We start from the raw sequence: 17,299 nt of genomic DNA on the forward strand, positions 1-17,299 counted from the left end.
GGCTTTGACAAGCCAACATTTGGACTCAAATGTCTGGAATGCTCATGCTAATGGTTTTAGTTTTTGTGCTTTGAGAAATAGTTTGCTTGTTTGGCATCATATGAACAATATGCGTTAGGGGCTTAAGACATCTCTATTTGTTTGGTGGTTCTTGTGTTTATTCATAGTAGGCAATTGAATCATCGGTATGCAGAGAATGACTTGTTTGTTTGATAGTGTCTATTGGTATCACTCATAAGTGTCGGCCTGTAACCTCTGTTTCCACTCTGCCAGTGTGCACTGTGTGTCCTGTGTTACCTTGGCCTTTAGATTCTGAGAGCTGATCTAAATCCAAGCAATATGTTCAGGAATGCAGCTGGAGCGAAGTGAAATTGAGTTTCTGTGTCTTCAGCCCTCTTTGTTCGGGACAGATACTTGCTGAAGCTGAGGTTGGAGAAAAGGGCAATCTGCCTTTTCGGCATGACCTATAGTGTTAAGATCTGATTATTAAGATCTGACATTTCAATCTCGTATGAGGATAATGTCCACTAAATTTGCTGAAGCTGCGTTGTGTGGTAGAGCAAATTCTAGCCACGCTTCTTGGAAATGCTGAGACCGAATACAACTTGGTTAAAGTATTAATTCTTGGCATTTCGGTTAGAAACAACAGGGCAAGGATTCAGGTTTCAGTCTGAACTGGACCCTTTGATTTCAGATTCCTCCTTGGCATGCATAAGCTAAATGGAGCCGAGACAGAGATTAAATATCATCCAGTAGCCCGTCAATAAAGGCGTCGCTACCGGCTTGACAACCATACTGATGAGTGACAGAGTCGGTGTATCAATTCTCAAAGGTCCTTTTGCTTCGCTATACATTTCATGCCGCTTGGCGTTTGCCTAAATAACTTATTGACTACTGGGGCGCAATCAGATGAGTAGATGGTGAGAAATGAAAGTGGATAAATGAAGCAGGTGTGTGTGTGTGTGTGTGTGTGTGTGGGGGGGGGGGGGGGGTCTGTGAAGACTGATCCCCTCCCCTAATAGTGGGGCAGACAGCCAGTGGGGGTCACGCCCCAGTAACTCCCCAGAGATAGATAATTAGACAGCACCATGAGAAGCATACCACTGCAGAGGATCAGACTGACTCATTAGATCTGCTTAGCCAGACACATTTCTGCCTGTAATTAGTTGCTGATTAATACAGATCATTTAAGTCTCAGTAATATGGACGCCAGAAGTATGTACCACACTGAGGAGCCTAACACATGATGAATGCCCTTCATTTACGCAGTGGACTGAGGAAAAGCCTGAAACCGAGGGAAGCAGACATAAAGGCGCACATGCGTGCACCTAATCAGAGAAGCAAGACTAAAATCAAATGGTGAACGGCTGCATGCTGCAGCTTGTGTGCAGTGTTCTTTGTCAGAGAAATGGATCGTATGAAATACGGTAAGAAGAATGTGCAACTTTGTAAGGTTAACGCTGTTCCTCTGAGGAGCCTGTCAGTGTGAGTGAGCTGTTATGGCTGACCACAGGTTCAAGTCATTGATCATTTGGTGACATTGTTGTGAATGGAGGCATGAGCCACAAAATTGAAAAAAAGTGCTGCTCTGTTTTCGATTAAAAGTTTTGTAAATTCAATGTTATTTCTGCTACGATTTATTCTTTTTCATCACAGCATGAAGGGGTATGTTTGTTCTCTAAAGCTTCAAGCGTTTCGTAGCTGTCACGCTTGCTGCCGAATGATATGTTCAATAAATCCAGAAACTGGGTAACTTTTGAAGTAACTCTGGTCTAAGTGGTTCATTTAAGGACTTGGTAAAGTTCATTATGGAATTCCTGCTATGTTAGCTTCTTCAAGCATAGTTTGTTGTAAAAGATAAACTCAGTGCTGCGTGTCCTGATTTTGAAGTTAAAATCGAAAGAGCAACATGTAATGTAGAAATGTTTTCTAGAAACAAAATAATCTCCACTACACACACCACACACACACACACACACACACACACACACACACACACACACACACACACACACACACACGCACGCACACACACACTTAAATTAACCTTATTTGGAAGACTAATCATCAGTCACACACCTTGGACAAACTGTAATTACCCATGGTTTTCTTCCGCATTCAGCCAGAAAGGAAATAGCCACACACACACTTCCTTTATTACCTCAGTTCTCTGCTTTTCTTCTCATTGCTATAATGAGGGATATAATGTAATGAAGTGCTAGAAGCCATTTTTTGGTCTTCAAGGCTTAACCCTACTAAATATTTTACAGTGGAAAAACAAATAATGAGTGTGTAATTACCTTAGAACAGGTCCTCCCTGAAAGAGGCAAGGAAAATAAAATAGCTTTGGGGAAAAGTCTCCGAGGCTTTATGATACAGCGCGTGACATTTGAAAGCACAAAAATGAAACAGAAATCATCAGACTGAAAATAGGTTGCAGACACATGGATGCATGGACAGCAACACGGTGAGGTTTGAATCATCGCACAGTACATGATGCTCTAGTTTAAATGAAGCAGAGCGGGGAGCCGTCATCAAACAAGCAGACTGGTGCACTTCTGCAGTCGTGTCCAGTTGCACTTACTCTTGCAGAAAGGCAGATTGATAAACTCTGAGTCAGCACTTTTTGCCCTGTTGCAGGGTGTGCCCTCTGTCCGTTTCCTCCCTCTCGACAGGAAACAAGCTGTCCTTACTGCAACGGACTCCTTGTCTCTGATCCACAGTGGGAAAAGTACACAACTGTAAAGAGTATGCATGTGCACACACACACACACACACACACACACACACACACACACACACGCACCAAGGAAAGGAGAAGGAGGTTTGAAGAAGCTGACATGACAGTGGAGATAGCAATCTAAGGTTAGGTTCCAGGAAGCAGCGAGATTGAAGTCTTCCTTCTGCCACTGGAGATTTGGCTCCTCTGGGCCGCTGTGGGAGCCACCTATCACAGAGCCTGTAGAGGTCTTCCTGTGGAATGATACTTCCAATGGGATCTGGCATTTCATGCATTATTAAAGGCGCTTGTGGAATGCACCTGAATGAACCTCTGCAGCTGTTATGTCCGGGCAATGCAGAAGAAAGAGAGCGTAAATTGCATCCCCCCCTTCCATTTACTGTACATATACTACATTCATTGTAAAGATGATGGATTCTGCTTGGATCAGACTGTGGACCTGGGATCCATTCATCTCATGTCCAGTAATGAGCGTTGTCCAGACTGCCAGCAACCTTGCTTAATATTTCATCAAAGTACCTCACTTATATAATAATACATTCTGATAGAGCTATTTCATTTTGTTGCTACTATACCTGTGTTTGCCGTCATACAGATGCTGTTGCGTCTGTCTCAAATCAAATAGTTGCAACTGCTTTGTAAAATGACAACTTAATATTGGTTTAATTTGCATTATATTGATTCAATTTCAGAAACGATCTCATACAGGCAGCGTTACAGGTACCATAAATTTCATGACAAGGAGAAAATGGCAATAAAATTACAATAGGAATATTATTTCCAATATTGTAAATTGGCTTGTGTGAGGAATAATTTGGATCTGTTGTCACCTGCACCCTTAACAAGACAGTGGCTCAGAGATGGAGCACATAAAGTGATAAAATTCCACTTGAATACCAATGACTGATGATGTCCCACGCCATGCTAAGCTGTAGCAGACTGTCCATCTGTCTTCTGTACAGTGTGACAGTCTTGCAGAATGTTCTGGAAATAGCCTGGGCCTGGTTGAGATTTATAGAGTATTATTTTCATAAATGGCCTTTCCTTAGGAGAGAGGAGCTGTCCAGGGTTCTGACCACTGCTGCCTTGTCCCTGTCAAGCTGGGAGCTTTGGTCTGCAGCAGGCTGTTGGGTCTGCAAGAGGTGGAGGGTAGCAGCTTGGAGATCGACATGTTATCATCCAACAAAAGATTTGTGGAATATGGTTTGGTCAGATCTTTCTTTCAGTGAGGCATTATATATACAGCAATCGATAGCTTTAGTAATTGCCATTGGATCTGGGCTGCAGTATGTGTGTCAATGAATCTCACCCTACCAGTGCATTATATTGACCCAGCACTACTTGTCAACTCAACCTAATTCCACAATCACAATGGGGGGGGGGGGGGGGGGGTTTGGTCTAATGATATCACCACACTGCTGCAGAATTTTTTCTGTGCTTTATGAAATGGTTTACGTTGTGTTTGTGTTTGTGCTTTTTTTTTGCTGATATAACAGAGATTTGGTGGCAGAGCAGCTGTTTAGCTGATAGAAAAAATCTAGATTGGGAGAGAAGAGAGTGAGGTAGCCAACACAGAAGAAAACAAATGAGTAAAGTAATCAAGACTGATGAGAGAGAAGAAAAGATAGCTCAGCCAACAGAGAATCGGCCGCAGCCTTACACAGTGGAGATGATCATTATCTCTTCAAACCAACTCAACCAAAGCTCAACAGCGCACTCTTCATAAGGAAAACTTTTGCAGCTACATCAATAGTATAATTAAGCATCAAAGTTACATTCTCTTTCACTGCTGTCTTTTCACCATGAATGCCTCATTGTTCCCTCCATATGAAGGGTGAAAACAGGCGATAAGAGGGCTCATAAATTTAGCCTGCTGTAGCCATGCAGTAGCTTTATTGGCCTTTAGTGCCACGGTTCAGAGAATAGTGCAAAATGTACTTCTTTGCTGCTGGAATGTCATTTATTGCAGTCTATATTAAAGAGCTTTAGTGAAATCCTGTGAAATCACATGGCAGAGCGAGGAGAGCCCAGTGTGTATGATGGCAAATGCATAATAATAATATGCAAGGGGCCAGAGATCCATTAGACTGATGGCTGGATGTGTGAGTTATGTGTTTTACTGGATGCCTGAACTCTTGCATAAACAAAGTAGTTCAAAAGTTTGGATGTAGCCACTATGTCTCCAAGACATCCAAAAAGTCATCACTCAGCCCCTTCCTTGAAATATTTCAGTACTATTAAATCACTGGATACAGTACTGTCTTTCCACACATATGGTTCATGTAATGTCTTTTGTTGTGTCTTGTCTTTGTGGTTGACATGGTGCAGCTCGCCTGACTCACTTTGCCATGGTTTTTCTTGAGTATCTCAAAAAATGGAGAGTTGTATTTCAGCAGCGGTGGTTGCTGCCCAATGTTGTGCTTCTTTTGTTATTAGCTGTGAGTAAAAAAAAAAAAAAGTTTCTAGTTGTATCTGCAAGGAGAAGATATTTGTAAAAACCCCTCATCTCTTCTGCATTGGCAATGGAAAAAAAATGTCCACCCCCAATGGAATATGAATGTATCATTTTTAAATGTGCATTAATCTGTGTGCTTGTTGCATCTTAAGTTATAGTAAGTATTCAAAACATGAAGTCATGTCTTTGGACACAAAATGAATGTGCTCCATAGTGTAGCATCTGCCTGTGCAATGCAGCTAAACATGGCTGCTTTACTGCAGTTGCTGAATCAAAGGGAAGTGATCAGTGAGGCATTTTATGAGGTTATATTACATGTCTTTAGATCTGCTTCTATTGGCCTACATTACTGACATCCTGCAGCATCCTTGTTCCACATGCTCAACAAAATCACTGAACCAGTTTCTTTTTTGTCTTCCAGGTCTGAATGTGACTCTTCCAGAATGGTCAGGTACGTCCAACTGTCTTACGAATGTGCTCATTCATAATGTAATGTAGAAATGTGCATCCACATGAATTCTGTGAATCTACTTTACAAACCACCTCTAAATCCTGTGTCTTTTGGAGAGAAAAACCCTAATCTTGGTGTTGTCTGAGTCTCTTTGGTTTGAGTGTATGAAGCTGACTAAACCTGTGATCACTGTGCTTGTCGACATGAGTGATTGTCCTCTGCCTGTTATCGGTGCTTGTAGCCATTACAGTGGGGAGGAATTCTGAGTTTGTGTGTTGGGTGCAACCCAAGGTCACACGCTGTTGTTAGCTTGTTCACTATGTGGACGTTTGCGGCTGGAGATTTGTGGGGATGTCTCTGTTGACAGACTTACGACGTTGGATGATTTAAAACTAATGTGGATCCGTCATTGATATGAACATAGGCATGAAATGTGACTGGCATGGAGAGTGTAGAGAGTGTGTTTTTCTTACTGGTTACTCTAGTTTCTCTCTGTATGGGTGCTCCATTTTGAGCAGAGATTCACATCCTCTTCCTCTTCCTCGGTGGCAGTGTGTATTAAGGTCCCTACAGTGTCTAGACAAGGAGTTGAACGGAGTGTAGAGGAGCCTGTCCTGTGTTTTAGTAAAGTGTTTTCAGGCCATCTCTGTTCTTTCCTTGGGTGCTCTATGTTCTCCCCAGGCCTATTTTCTTCTGCTCTAAATGTCCCATTACAAAGTTAAGGGGTAAGGAGAGGGCCGGAGCCTGGAGATGTGTGCCAGTCTTTGTCTTTGTACCATCACAGTAATTGTGCGTGTGTGTGTGTGACGTGTGTGTGTGTGTGTGTGTGTGTGTGTGTGACGTGTATGTGAAGTCTGTCTGCCCACTCGGTACCATCCCCACGCACGTCAGTGTACTAAAGAAAAATAAATCAATGGGAATAGGAAATGGGTTATATCAAATTGAATTTTATGTAGCCTACAAAATAAGCTGAAGAAATTGATCCTATTCAGGTTTAATATATTCTGTTTTAGTGTTTTAAGGGGCCAAATATCAGTCTCACTCCAAACATTAAAATGCTGTGATGGACTTTATTGGAAGCGTTATAGACTAGAAGTGTGTTTTTCATTCTAAAACTCTGCCTCAGTTCAAATCTCTTATGGACAACATAGGCATTCTCTGAAATAATAAACAATGCAGTGGCCAAAACAATAAGTCATGAAGTGATATTTCACCTTGGTACATTTTCCCTTGTAAGCCTCCAACGATCTGTTTCACTGTCACCACTAGCATTCAGTTTTAACCCCCAGCGCTCAATACTGATAGTTCCAAACAGGGAAAATATTCCTTGAAAAGCACCATGACACAGAATGAAATATGTTAAGAGTAGAGTTATAAAGTTATGTCAACTTTGGGAATTTTGGGACATTTTGAGACAACTTTGGGAATTTTGGGACATTTTGAGACAACTTTGGCAATTTTGGGACATTTTGAGGCAACTTTGGGAATTTTGAGGTAAATTTAGGAAAGGAAACCATGGGAATTTATACTGTTGATATTATTTTGGATATTTATAAATATTTTTCCTCTAATTCATTGTCTGTATACTCACATTTCACTATGAGACCACTGGATAAAACAGTGCACAGGACACAAATTTTAAAGGAGAATCTCCACAAACATGATGCTGTTTTAAAGCAGTTTATTTTTTATTTAATAAGAAAAGCTAATAGAATCTCGTTTTTAAATGGAAGCATCTCATCTGGCAGCGGCCTTCCACATGCCATCCTTGGTTGTGAATTTGGCCAAACGTCCTAGAACCTTCCCCTTATCAGTATGAAGGTGGCGTGTCAAGGCTGTTGGTTCTCTCTTCACTAGACGGGCTGTGTGTCTTCCCAGCACACTTTGGGGCTATCATGGAGGCAGCTGCGTGGATTGGTTGGATGCAAAAGCCATGACATTTCTGAATGAAATCAATAACTGCCTTCTCCTCTGCTTTGAGGAGTAGAGATGATGGCAGTGCGGCACTGATGTTATCCTGCAAATCAGTGAAAAGCCTCAAGACATCAGACAAGAGTGCCTCGTCCGCCTCAGTACAAGATGCAACTGGGGAGAGAAATGTCAGGCTGCTCAACATTTGTTTGACACACCGCCCCGGTTTCAAGTGAGGGAGTTTGGACGGTCGTAAAGAAGCACATTTGATTTAATATACAAGGTTGGGTGTTTTTTTTTGCATCTATTTCAAAATTCCCTTAAATTCCCCAAATGGAATATTACCAAGGAAAGTTTCCGAAAATTACCTCCCTTTACAACCTTAGTTAAGAGTACAATAGACTAGGTTTTCAAAATTATCTCAAGAAAATGGTTCTGACCACAGGTATTAGGGCTGGTCAATATGACCTGAAATCCATATCACGATAAATTGCCACATTTGCTTTGATAATGATAAATGAAACAATTGAATAAAATTTTTAGTTTATATTTTTTACCTTTGTGCACCTTTATGTCACCACATTTGCAAACACACATTGTGATGCGAACACACATTGTGATGCGAACACTGGGCGAGTGAGCATCACTCAATACAAGGTGAGAGAGTGCCCTTTCCCCACTGGGCAAACTTAATAAATTCCACACGTTACGCAAAATAACCTGCCTTGCTTGCTCGATCTAGTACATTTTTGGTATATTGTAAATTTTGTAGTATACTGCCCAGCTCTAAGAGGTACACTAAAAATAATGTTCCAGCAAAGTGATGTATCACTTTACCACATTACACGCTATGTATCACAATTCTACCAAATATTCAGCGCAATGTGTAACCTTAAGGGCTCTGCAGCGGTCTGTTGAAAAATGCATGTTGGGGGGGGGGGGGGGGAAGCCAATTTTCATTAAACAAAACTCTTCTCTGCTGCACACTGTAGAAAATAAGTTCATCGGCATCCAAAAAATATTACGCCAGTGACCAGACGTTAGTGTAACTTGTCCTCTATCTACATGAATTTATAACTAATTTAGTTTCTACTCTAACACTGGTTAGCTCTATATCACTAGAGCTCGACTACACTCCTCCCCATAGACCACAGAGAGCAGTTAGCTTACCACTTCACTTACACTGTACCACCGCCTCTAATGCTCTCCCCAGACAGACATATGGCTATAGTATAAGCATCTGTGCAAATATTCAGTGACATCCCTTTAAAGCGAATCACCAACCAACTTCAAATTGCTGTAACCAGAACTGTGCATCAGTCACAAGGTTTAACTTGGTGCAAAGTTCTCTGTTGTATCAGAGCTCAAAGCGGTTTGAAATCGCTACAACTGCCAACACAGCGCTCCACTGACAACACACTGCAGGCTCACAGTCACGTACATGTCTCCCCCTGTTAATATGCCACGCCATGACATCACTGAGCCTGGCTGTTTCAAATTTTGTGTGTAACATGGTTTGGTAGGTCTCAGTATCATTAATAATGGAAAAGCCACTGAACTTGGCACAGGACGCTATAAATAAATAAGCCTCGCTCCCTAAGGATTGCTTTGCTGTGGTGTGGTAGCAGTGTGTGTGTGGTGTGTGTGTGTGTGTGTGTGTGTGTGGAGAAATTGGCCTGGTTGGTGCAAGGGGGATTATTCTCAAACACACTCCATGGCTAATGAGAGAGGAATAACAACATGGTGGTGTTTTAATTGGTCGGCTGTTCTGTAATCAGAATAGATGGCTTCATTCAGATGTGATTAGAACCTGGGTGAGAGAGGCAGGCAAGCAATGAGCAGCCTCAATGACCTGTTTTTATTGGATTGTTCTTCGGTGAATGTCTGATAAGATGTTCTCCCACTCCCTGGTGCACTTTTGTACAGCAGTCATTCATAAGCGCAGACGAGCGCCACACAAAAGGCTAGAGCTGAGGAATAGTCAGACACGCTATCACACCGATAGCAAGTGCGGGGTGATGAAGGATGCTCTTGTCTGAGTGTATGAGAAATAACTGAATAGTTTTTTCGAAAGTCCATTTGTGCTCCTGTTATTTATATCTGTTTACTTGTGCCCAGTGAGCTTGTATATTGTGATGGATGGGAGTTGTTTTGTGTGGATCGCCTGGGAACGGAGGGGCTAATTGAAATTTCATATTGTTTGGGATGTTATATCCATGTGAGCTGTGCACGTCCTGTCTTCTTTATTGACCACGTTTGGTCTGACGGTGAGAGGAAAAGGCAAGGCCAGAGTGGGTTGTCAGTCACAGAGCTGCAGCAGTGGCTGGCTGGAGGTATTCTGGAGAGGCTTGGCAGGATCTGTGGCTTTTATTTCCCTCTAATTCTCAACAGGGAGTTGGGGAAACAGAGAGACAGGGATTATAAAACCTCCCCATTACTATAGCGATAAGAAAGAACAAAGCTTGGCTGGGGATGTTGTTGTGGAGGTCAAACCCTCTCTCAAAGCGTGTCTAAAAACAAACGCCACTAAGGAAAGCAATCAATTCAAACACAAATTCGGGCCAACTTGTTGTTCTATTCAGTGCAAAAGCACTGTGGCATCATTTACAAAACACAATAAGATGCAAAAGGAATTAACATACAATTTGATGTGGAAGCAGTAGTTGTATTTTTGCAGGAGACTGCTCTCTAGCAAATTGAGCCATTAGTTAGGGTGGAATAGTGATGCAGGTCTGGCTGTGGAGCTGCATTTTATCTGCAGGCAGGATATTTCTATGGCAAGGTTACTATGTGGAGACTGAACTGTACTTAATTCACTTGAAATGTAACCTAAAAAGAGCTCGCTCGTCCCCCCGCTGCAGTGACAGTGCGTGTCAGGGCGGCTGGACTCATCATGCCTGTCTGCAGGGAGGAGAGCTTGCAGTGCGGTGTTTCAGGACCAATCTAGCGCCGTCTCTCACCCTCACCCGGCGCTCTCCGCTGGGACCGCGCAAGCCTATCGCCTCCTCTCGTCTCCCGCGCCAGCTCCCATTGCTATGGAGAGAGATGCTCAGCTTTGATGGCTAGGACGGCGAGCCTGCTGTCTTTGTCCTTGAGTGTTCCCTTTCGACTGGCCACGTGACCAAACCGGATTTCAATTCCTCATCGGGCATTGTGCTGATAACAGCGCTCCCCTCCCCAGGAATTTAACAACATAGCTTCTTGTGTACTGTATGGGATGCTGAAAGAAAGCAGTGAGAATAGATGACATGGTTTTAAAGTCATAGAACATTCTTATGGCTCTCTGTGGTGGAAAAGAAGGGGCATTTTTCTGAACTGTGGGTCTGCATGTATCACTCACTGCACTGCCAGGTCCGAAACAGTCTCTCCCTGTTCGACTCTGCATCACTACCAGAGTATCTAATGGAAGACAGGAGGAGAATTTAGACTAATTCAAGGTTCACAGCTCCCAACTCAGCCAGAGCAGGGACATTAGCATTTTTGAAATTAATAATTCATTATGCCGAAACAGCAGCAAATGGCACCAGCCGTGATACAATTAGCCATTGATATTAGTCAGGCTTTCGGTGCAGGACTGTGATTTTCCATGCACAAGGACTTTATATGAAGGTGTTTTCAAGCAGGGAACAAACTGTGGTAAAGAATGAGGGATCTTTTAATTTTGTGTGCTTCAAATTCCCTTTCCGAACGCATGGCTGTGGAATGGAGGGTGAAATCTAGTCGTATTGATTGCTATTTGGAATATGGTTTTAATTGAATCTTGCCAGCATTGGCTACTGGCCAAATGTTAATCCAATTAGAAATAATTCCTTCAACATACATGCAGAGTATTGTGATATAAAATTGACACTATAAATACAGTTATAGGGGACAAGTTCTGAGGCAGATTTCAGTTTTTGAAGAAGACCTCAGACCCTGAGAGATGGAAAGATTGTTGGTGTCGGACAACAAAGTTGACAGCTGGAGAAATGGGTCCTGTCTGTCTGAGCCACCCAGGCCAAAGGTGGCTCACAGAAAACCTTCCCAGACAATGGATGAAAGAGACATGTCTCTGTGGAAATGGTATCCTGCAACAGTGAAGGAGAGGATCAGTGGAAGACAAAACTGCTTTAACTGCAGTACACAACACACAAACTATGCAACCACACAGACACCACAAAGGAACCTGCTCCATGTCTCCATATTCAACAACCTTATTCTTGCCTTTTGAGTTTCTAGTTTTTCTCCTTGTCCTGGTTTGGGGCTGGATTATAGCATGTTCACATTTCATAAGCTGTTTTTACAAAATGCCATGCTGAGAGATACAGTACTTACCGAGAGATGCCTCTCTAGGAGCTAAACGGGGTACTCCAGTAAAATTTTGGGAACATGCACAAAATCTTTTAAATTTTTTTGGTGGAGCTTGTAGAGTGCTAAAACATTGCTACTTCATGGAAGCTTGTTGCATTCATCTTGAAAAAATAATCTCACCAGATTTTCTCATAATAGCAAAATCTTTTCTCTATGGCATCTTTTTTCATTATGAAATTTTTTCTCCTTTTTCATGAGAAAGGGATCACAGGACTCATAAAAACGAGAAAAGATCAAGATGAATGCAATGCTTTCCATAAAGCAGCAATACTAGTTCATTGTTGTGATGAAACTTTAGATTATAATGTTGAACTGTTACAGTGAACTAGATGAATGATGACAGCTTTGCTGCACTCTACATGCACTCTACAAAGTGATGAGGACAGTGTTAAATCACATTTGTTATGCATTATTATAGCCTAATGTAGAAATCATGAACTTGTAGATGATCTCTTTGATACACTTGTCCCTTTAAAGACTGTGCTGTCATAAATGAGATGGTTAGAAAATGTCTAGGTTAAAATTTCATATCTGGCTGGCTACAGTATTCTCAGCATATTGAAAAATGAAAGCAATGAGTTTCATCCCGAAAAGATTAGCCATTAAAATAGGGCTTCAGATGGTATGACAGAAGTATAATGCAGTGCCATACTGTATAGTAGGCCTCTGCTGTGAAAAATGAAGTGCACAATTGTAAAGTCATGAAAGTCACAAACCCCCAATAGGAAAGGATGGATGATTTTAATGCAGAGTACTCGCATTGAAAGGTTCCTTTGCTGCTTTCCCCCAAAGCACACATTAAGCATTATATCTGCCCTTCCTTGTCAACAGTGTGGGAAGTGTGTTGTGTTGAAATGTGGTTTGTCCTTCTCTATAGGAGACATGCCTCTCTACCTATCGAAGTCACAGAGAACCCTGGAAGCCTGGTGTCCGCCGGCTGCAGAAGAGTCTTCCCCTGCCGCAAGTGGAAGTCAGCTTCTTTTGGGTACAGTAAGATGTTATTGTTTATGTGATGATGGGCTGAATGCTTAGTGGCCACAGGATTTACAGTATCGTGGCAGAACAATATGTTTCCTGTCTTGCTCTTGCCTTGTTAACGTCTAAAAGACATCACTGCTCACATCTACGGCCTGGCAATTAACCTTGTCTGAGGTAGATATATCGGGCATGACAGCTTGACAATTGCAAACTTCGCTCTGTCCCAAGGTTTGAGTCTCTGCAGCTGTTCGCCAATCATCAGGTTTTTTTATGACACAGCACTTTCAGTTCTGCAATGCTGCTTTCCTGACGCTCACAACACACTCCACAGACCAAACGTACTGTACGAGGAGCTCATTAGGCTCGGCACTAATGAAATATGACGCTTGTGTGTATAATCCTTCACTGCCACTCACCCATTAGCCTGTGCTGAGTTTGAAGCCGGGGAGAGACTCTCGGCAAACGAGGAGAGATGGGCGAGATGAGAGTGCGCAGTCCACACCAGTGGGACAGACTTAGTGTAGGGGGCTTCAAAAGGCTGATGAGTTTCAAAGACGCCTCCTAGTGCTGTGTGTTTCATCATCAAGTAGCAACGAGCTCCTACTCTGTAGCCCACAGTCGGCTCATCTGCAGCCCAAAAATAAATCCCAATGCATATTGGGAACATTTTCTATTTTTAAAGAGCTGTGTTTAGAAGTTTCTGATGAGTAAGGACATCTTTGGGTGTTTTAGACTTGGGTAACGTTACAGAAAGGAGGAATGTTATTACTTGTTGATTAATACCTCACTTATTTGTGTTCTCTACTTGTCTCCATGTGATCGTTATGCAGTGACTAATTCTCAAGCACAGCTGAGAGCTAATAGGTTAAATGGATCATGACAGCAAACAAGATGATGTGTCTGATCGGAGGTTGATTGTTTTCCTCTCCGGCTCGGCAGCATTGTTTGTTTTTGTTTACGCTCACTCGTCTCACAGGCACACTATAATAATAATCAGCCCCTAATTACCCAATGATAACGCTACACGTGAACATGCCCCCGTCAAGTGAGTGATCATTTTGACATCGCTGATTTGCTTTAGATGGCTGCACTATTAATTTAGCCCTCAAGTGATTATCAAATTATGAGTGTTAATTTCTGCTGATCTTTCCCTTTGCTTTGGCAAATGAATGGAAGTTTTGCTGCTGATTTGTAGGATACGGTTAATAATACTGCTCTGTGGCAACTGGCAGTGACAGTTGGCTCCTGGTGTTGCATATTGGTTCCTGATCTAGTGTATCACTCAAACAGAAAGCAAACATTTAGTCTGAAGGATTTGGCCACAGCTGTTTTTTGTTTTTTTAAGATATTGTTTTTGGGCTTTTTTGCCTTTAGTAGGCAGTTGAAAGTGGAGAGAGACAGGAAGGGAGGGGGGTGACATGACATGGGGATGACAAAGGTCCCGGGCCAGATTTGAATCCAGGATGTCGCGGTTACATGGTGCGCCACCAGGACGCCCTGTGTTTTTTTTTTTTTTACATGGTATAAGAAAAGAGATGTGAAACACTCTGGGTAATAATTCTCTGACATGACAGGCCTGTGTGAGACCAGTGAGACCAGTGAGTGATTGATCTCCCTGCCTGTGTCTCTTTCTGTGGCATTAAAGGGGGAGTGAGGAAGGGGATCATTAATATGCCATTTGTGAGCTGCTGTGTCATCTTCTGCAGTATGCTGAATCATTCCACTTGATTTATCAGCAACATTTTGAGTAAGCATATTAGAAAATATTACAGACCAAGTGTGAACACGCTTGCAGTATATGGGAACTTACCTTTCCTCGCCATGTTTTGAGGTTTGGAGAGAACACAATATACATATATTATAATTACAGGTAGCAGTTGTAGTTTTAGTATTATTCACCAGGAAACCAATGTGGCTTACATTTAGTTATTGCAGCCATATCATTTTAAGCCTTAAATTATTTTTGCTATTTTCAGGCAAGTATCCCCTGGATGCCGTCATTGTTTAAAAGTTTCAGTAATTACTGCAGACTTTGGAAGATGAGGTAAAGCGGGTATTTGGAATTAATGGGGCAACTTTGGCCTTGGAGTCACAGTGATAGGTAAAGCAGTCAATGGTGAAGCAGCGTTGTTCACGAAGACTGGCTCTCTCAAGGTGCTTGTAACCAGAGCTGAAGCAATCTCCCGGGACAGCCAATCACAGTCAAGGCAAGCAGAACAGCTGCTAGACTGTAATAGCAGAAACATACCCCAGGGATTGACTTGAATTGTTACTTTTACTGTATTTTTTTCCTTTATCTCTGTTTCCTTGTTTGCCCTCCTCTCATATTACTCTATAACTTGCTTTCTTGCTCTCTGCCCCTCTCTCTGTAGCTCTCTTTCTCTCTCTCCATCTCACAATGACATTACAGAGCCATCACATGTAAGCAGAAATGGCATTTGCCCAGCTTTAGTGCCACACAAGTAATAGCTTAGATGCTATAGCTTTATTTCCATGGCTGTATGTGTATGTGTATATTTGTTGGTCCACTGGTTATGATGATCCTGCAACTATGGCTGCTAAGATTAACAACAGAAGCAGCCTAAATTACCTTGGAGGTACAACAGCACGCTCATGTACCCTTTCCTAAATTAATGGTGTTCACTACACTACCACAAAGACTTCAGTGTAGTAGCCTGCTCATCAAAATATTTGGAGCACAATAGATAGTTTGTCCCTCCAGGATTTGCGATTGCAAGGTTTGCTTCCTGTAATCTAGAAGATCCACCCCCCACACAGCAATTTTCCTAGCCAAGGTGCTAGAGGTAAACTCAGTCAGGTATAGAAGAAGAGATTTCTGCACACTAACAAATGCACTTTTCATTTAGTGGCCGAGCTTTCAGTCCAGGCTAACCTTCATCAGAGCAGGTAAACAAATCTATGCAGTGGGTCAGTTTCAGTAACTGCAAAAGTAGAATGAGCTTCAATTCTTTGGCCATCACCATTACAGGCAACCATTAATAATCAGTGTAATGGTCAGAACCACAGCGCCCCGACAATATTACTGTGACCTGGCCTAGAATGATCGTGTAAGAGAGAAGTCCTAGGAAAAAAAGTGAAAAAAGAGAAAAAAAAAAAAAAGCTAAGGAGAGAGTTGGAAAGGAAGGTATTTCTCAAGGTAAGAGAATATTAGAGTAAGAAAAGAACTGGGATTTAGTGGGGAGTTATGTGACCTGTGCTACCTGACATACCAATATAGAAGTGTAGTTGGCATAATACATAAGATACCAGGTAGAAAAAAGATATACAATCAGGGAGCAATAGCCAATATAAGTATATATACTGTATGCATCTATATATACTGTATGTATATGAACACACAAGGGAAAGATACCTGTATAGACAAAAGTTGCCATTAAGGACACATACTAGACACCTAGAGCATGGTATCAAACTATGACACTCATATTAAATTATCATTCTTTGGATCCACAAAGAAACCTGAGAACAGGTCTAATAAAGCATTTGTGTTCAAAATCTCTTTATTTGAGGATGTGTGTCTGATTTTTCCACCAAAGATCTTATCACATGGCACCTTAGCATATAGATCATGGTTTTCATGTTACATGTCATAACCCCTAATCTGGCACAGGTGTTGTGCATAATACTACCAATGGCAGAGAAATGTCTTTTTTTATTATTATTGGACTGATTTGCATACTTTAACGATTGCCTGCACATTTACTGGAGAAAACAACTTAAATCGTTAAGGAACACGATGGAACATGAAGGTTTTTTTCTGTGATTACAAAAAATGCTTGATTTTATTGTGGTGCAAACTTGGAAGGCAATTTGTCCTGTTGAGTGTTTATTAGCATTAAAGGTATGCAAAGTGGCAACATTTGTCAAAATGTCAAAGGGACAACATTGCAATGACTTGATTAGTGACAAGTGTTTTTAGCAGACTTTCTTGCAGTATTGCAAAGAATATAACAAAAACACTTCTCATTAATCAAGCCATCGCAACATTGTCCCTTTGACGCTTAAATTTTGGCACTTTGCATACCTTTAATGCAAATGCAGTAACCACAGCAGGAGGAAAACAACAGGAAAAATAATTGCCTTCCAAGTTTGCACCACAACAAAATCAAGCATTCTGGGTTGCAATAATCACAGAAAAAGACCTAATGGATTGGATTAATTGCTATTATGGTTAAAAATTGCCTCCACTTTGACAAAATCATTGTAGACCGTCTAATGTAATGGCAGGAATACTACAACTGTTATTTTCTCCAGGCAAACTGAAGCTCACACTTATTTAGGCTCAGATCTCATCAACGACACATTCAGAGTCACTGGCTGTGTGAGTGGCTGCTTGTACATAAGATTTACTCCCGGCACAAAAGCTCATTAAGTCTTCGATTGCACTCTGTGG

The 17,299-nt window shown here is 41.8% G+C and overlaps 1 protein-coding gene across 3 annotated transcripts in view; it reads left to right on the forward strand.

Annotated features, from left to right (window-relative positions):
- The window catches only part of iqsec1a (IQ motif and Sec7 domain ArfGEF 1a), an 88,419-nt gene that overhangs the window by 9,065 nt on the left and 62,055 nt on the right, over nucleotides 1-17,299 (forward strand). For all 3 annotated transcript variants that reach the window (XM_071924580.2, XM_071924584.2, XM_071924587.1), the window contains exons 2-3: nucleotides 5,617-5,646; nucleotides 12,785-12,892. In XM_071924580.2, the coding sequence (XP_071780681.1) occupies nucleotides 5,617-5,646; nucleotides 12,785-12,892 (138 nt within the window). The remainder of the gene's footprint in view (nucleotides 1-5,616; nucleotides 5,647-12,784; nucleotides 12,893-17,299) is intronic.

Source organism: Centroberyx gerrardi, chromosome 14 (genome assembly GCF_048128805.1).
Source record: "Centroberyx gerrardi isolate f3 chromosome 14, fCenGer3.hap1.cur.20231027, whole genome shotgun sequence".
NCBI lineage: Eukaryota > Metazoa > Chordata > Actinopteri > Beryciformes > Berycidae > Centroberyx > Centroberyx gerrardi.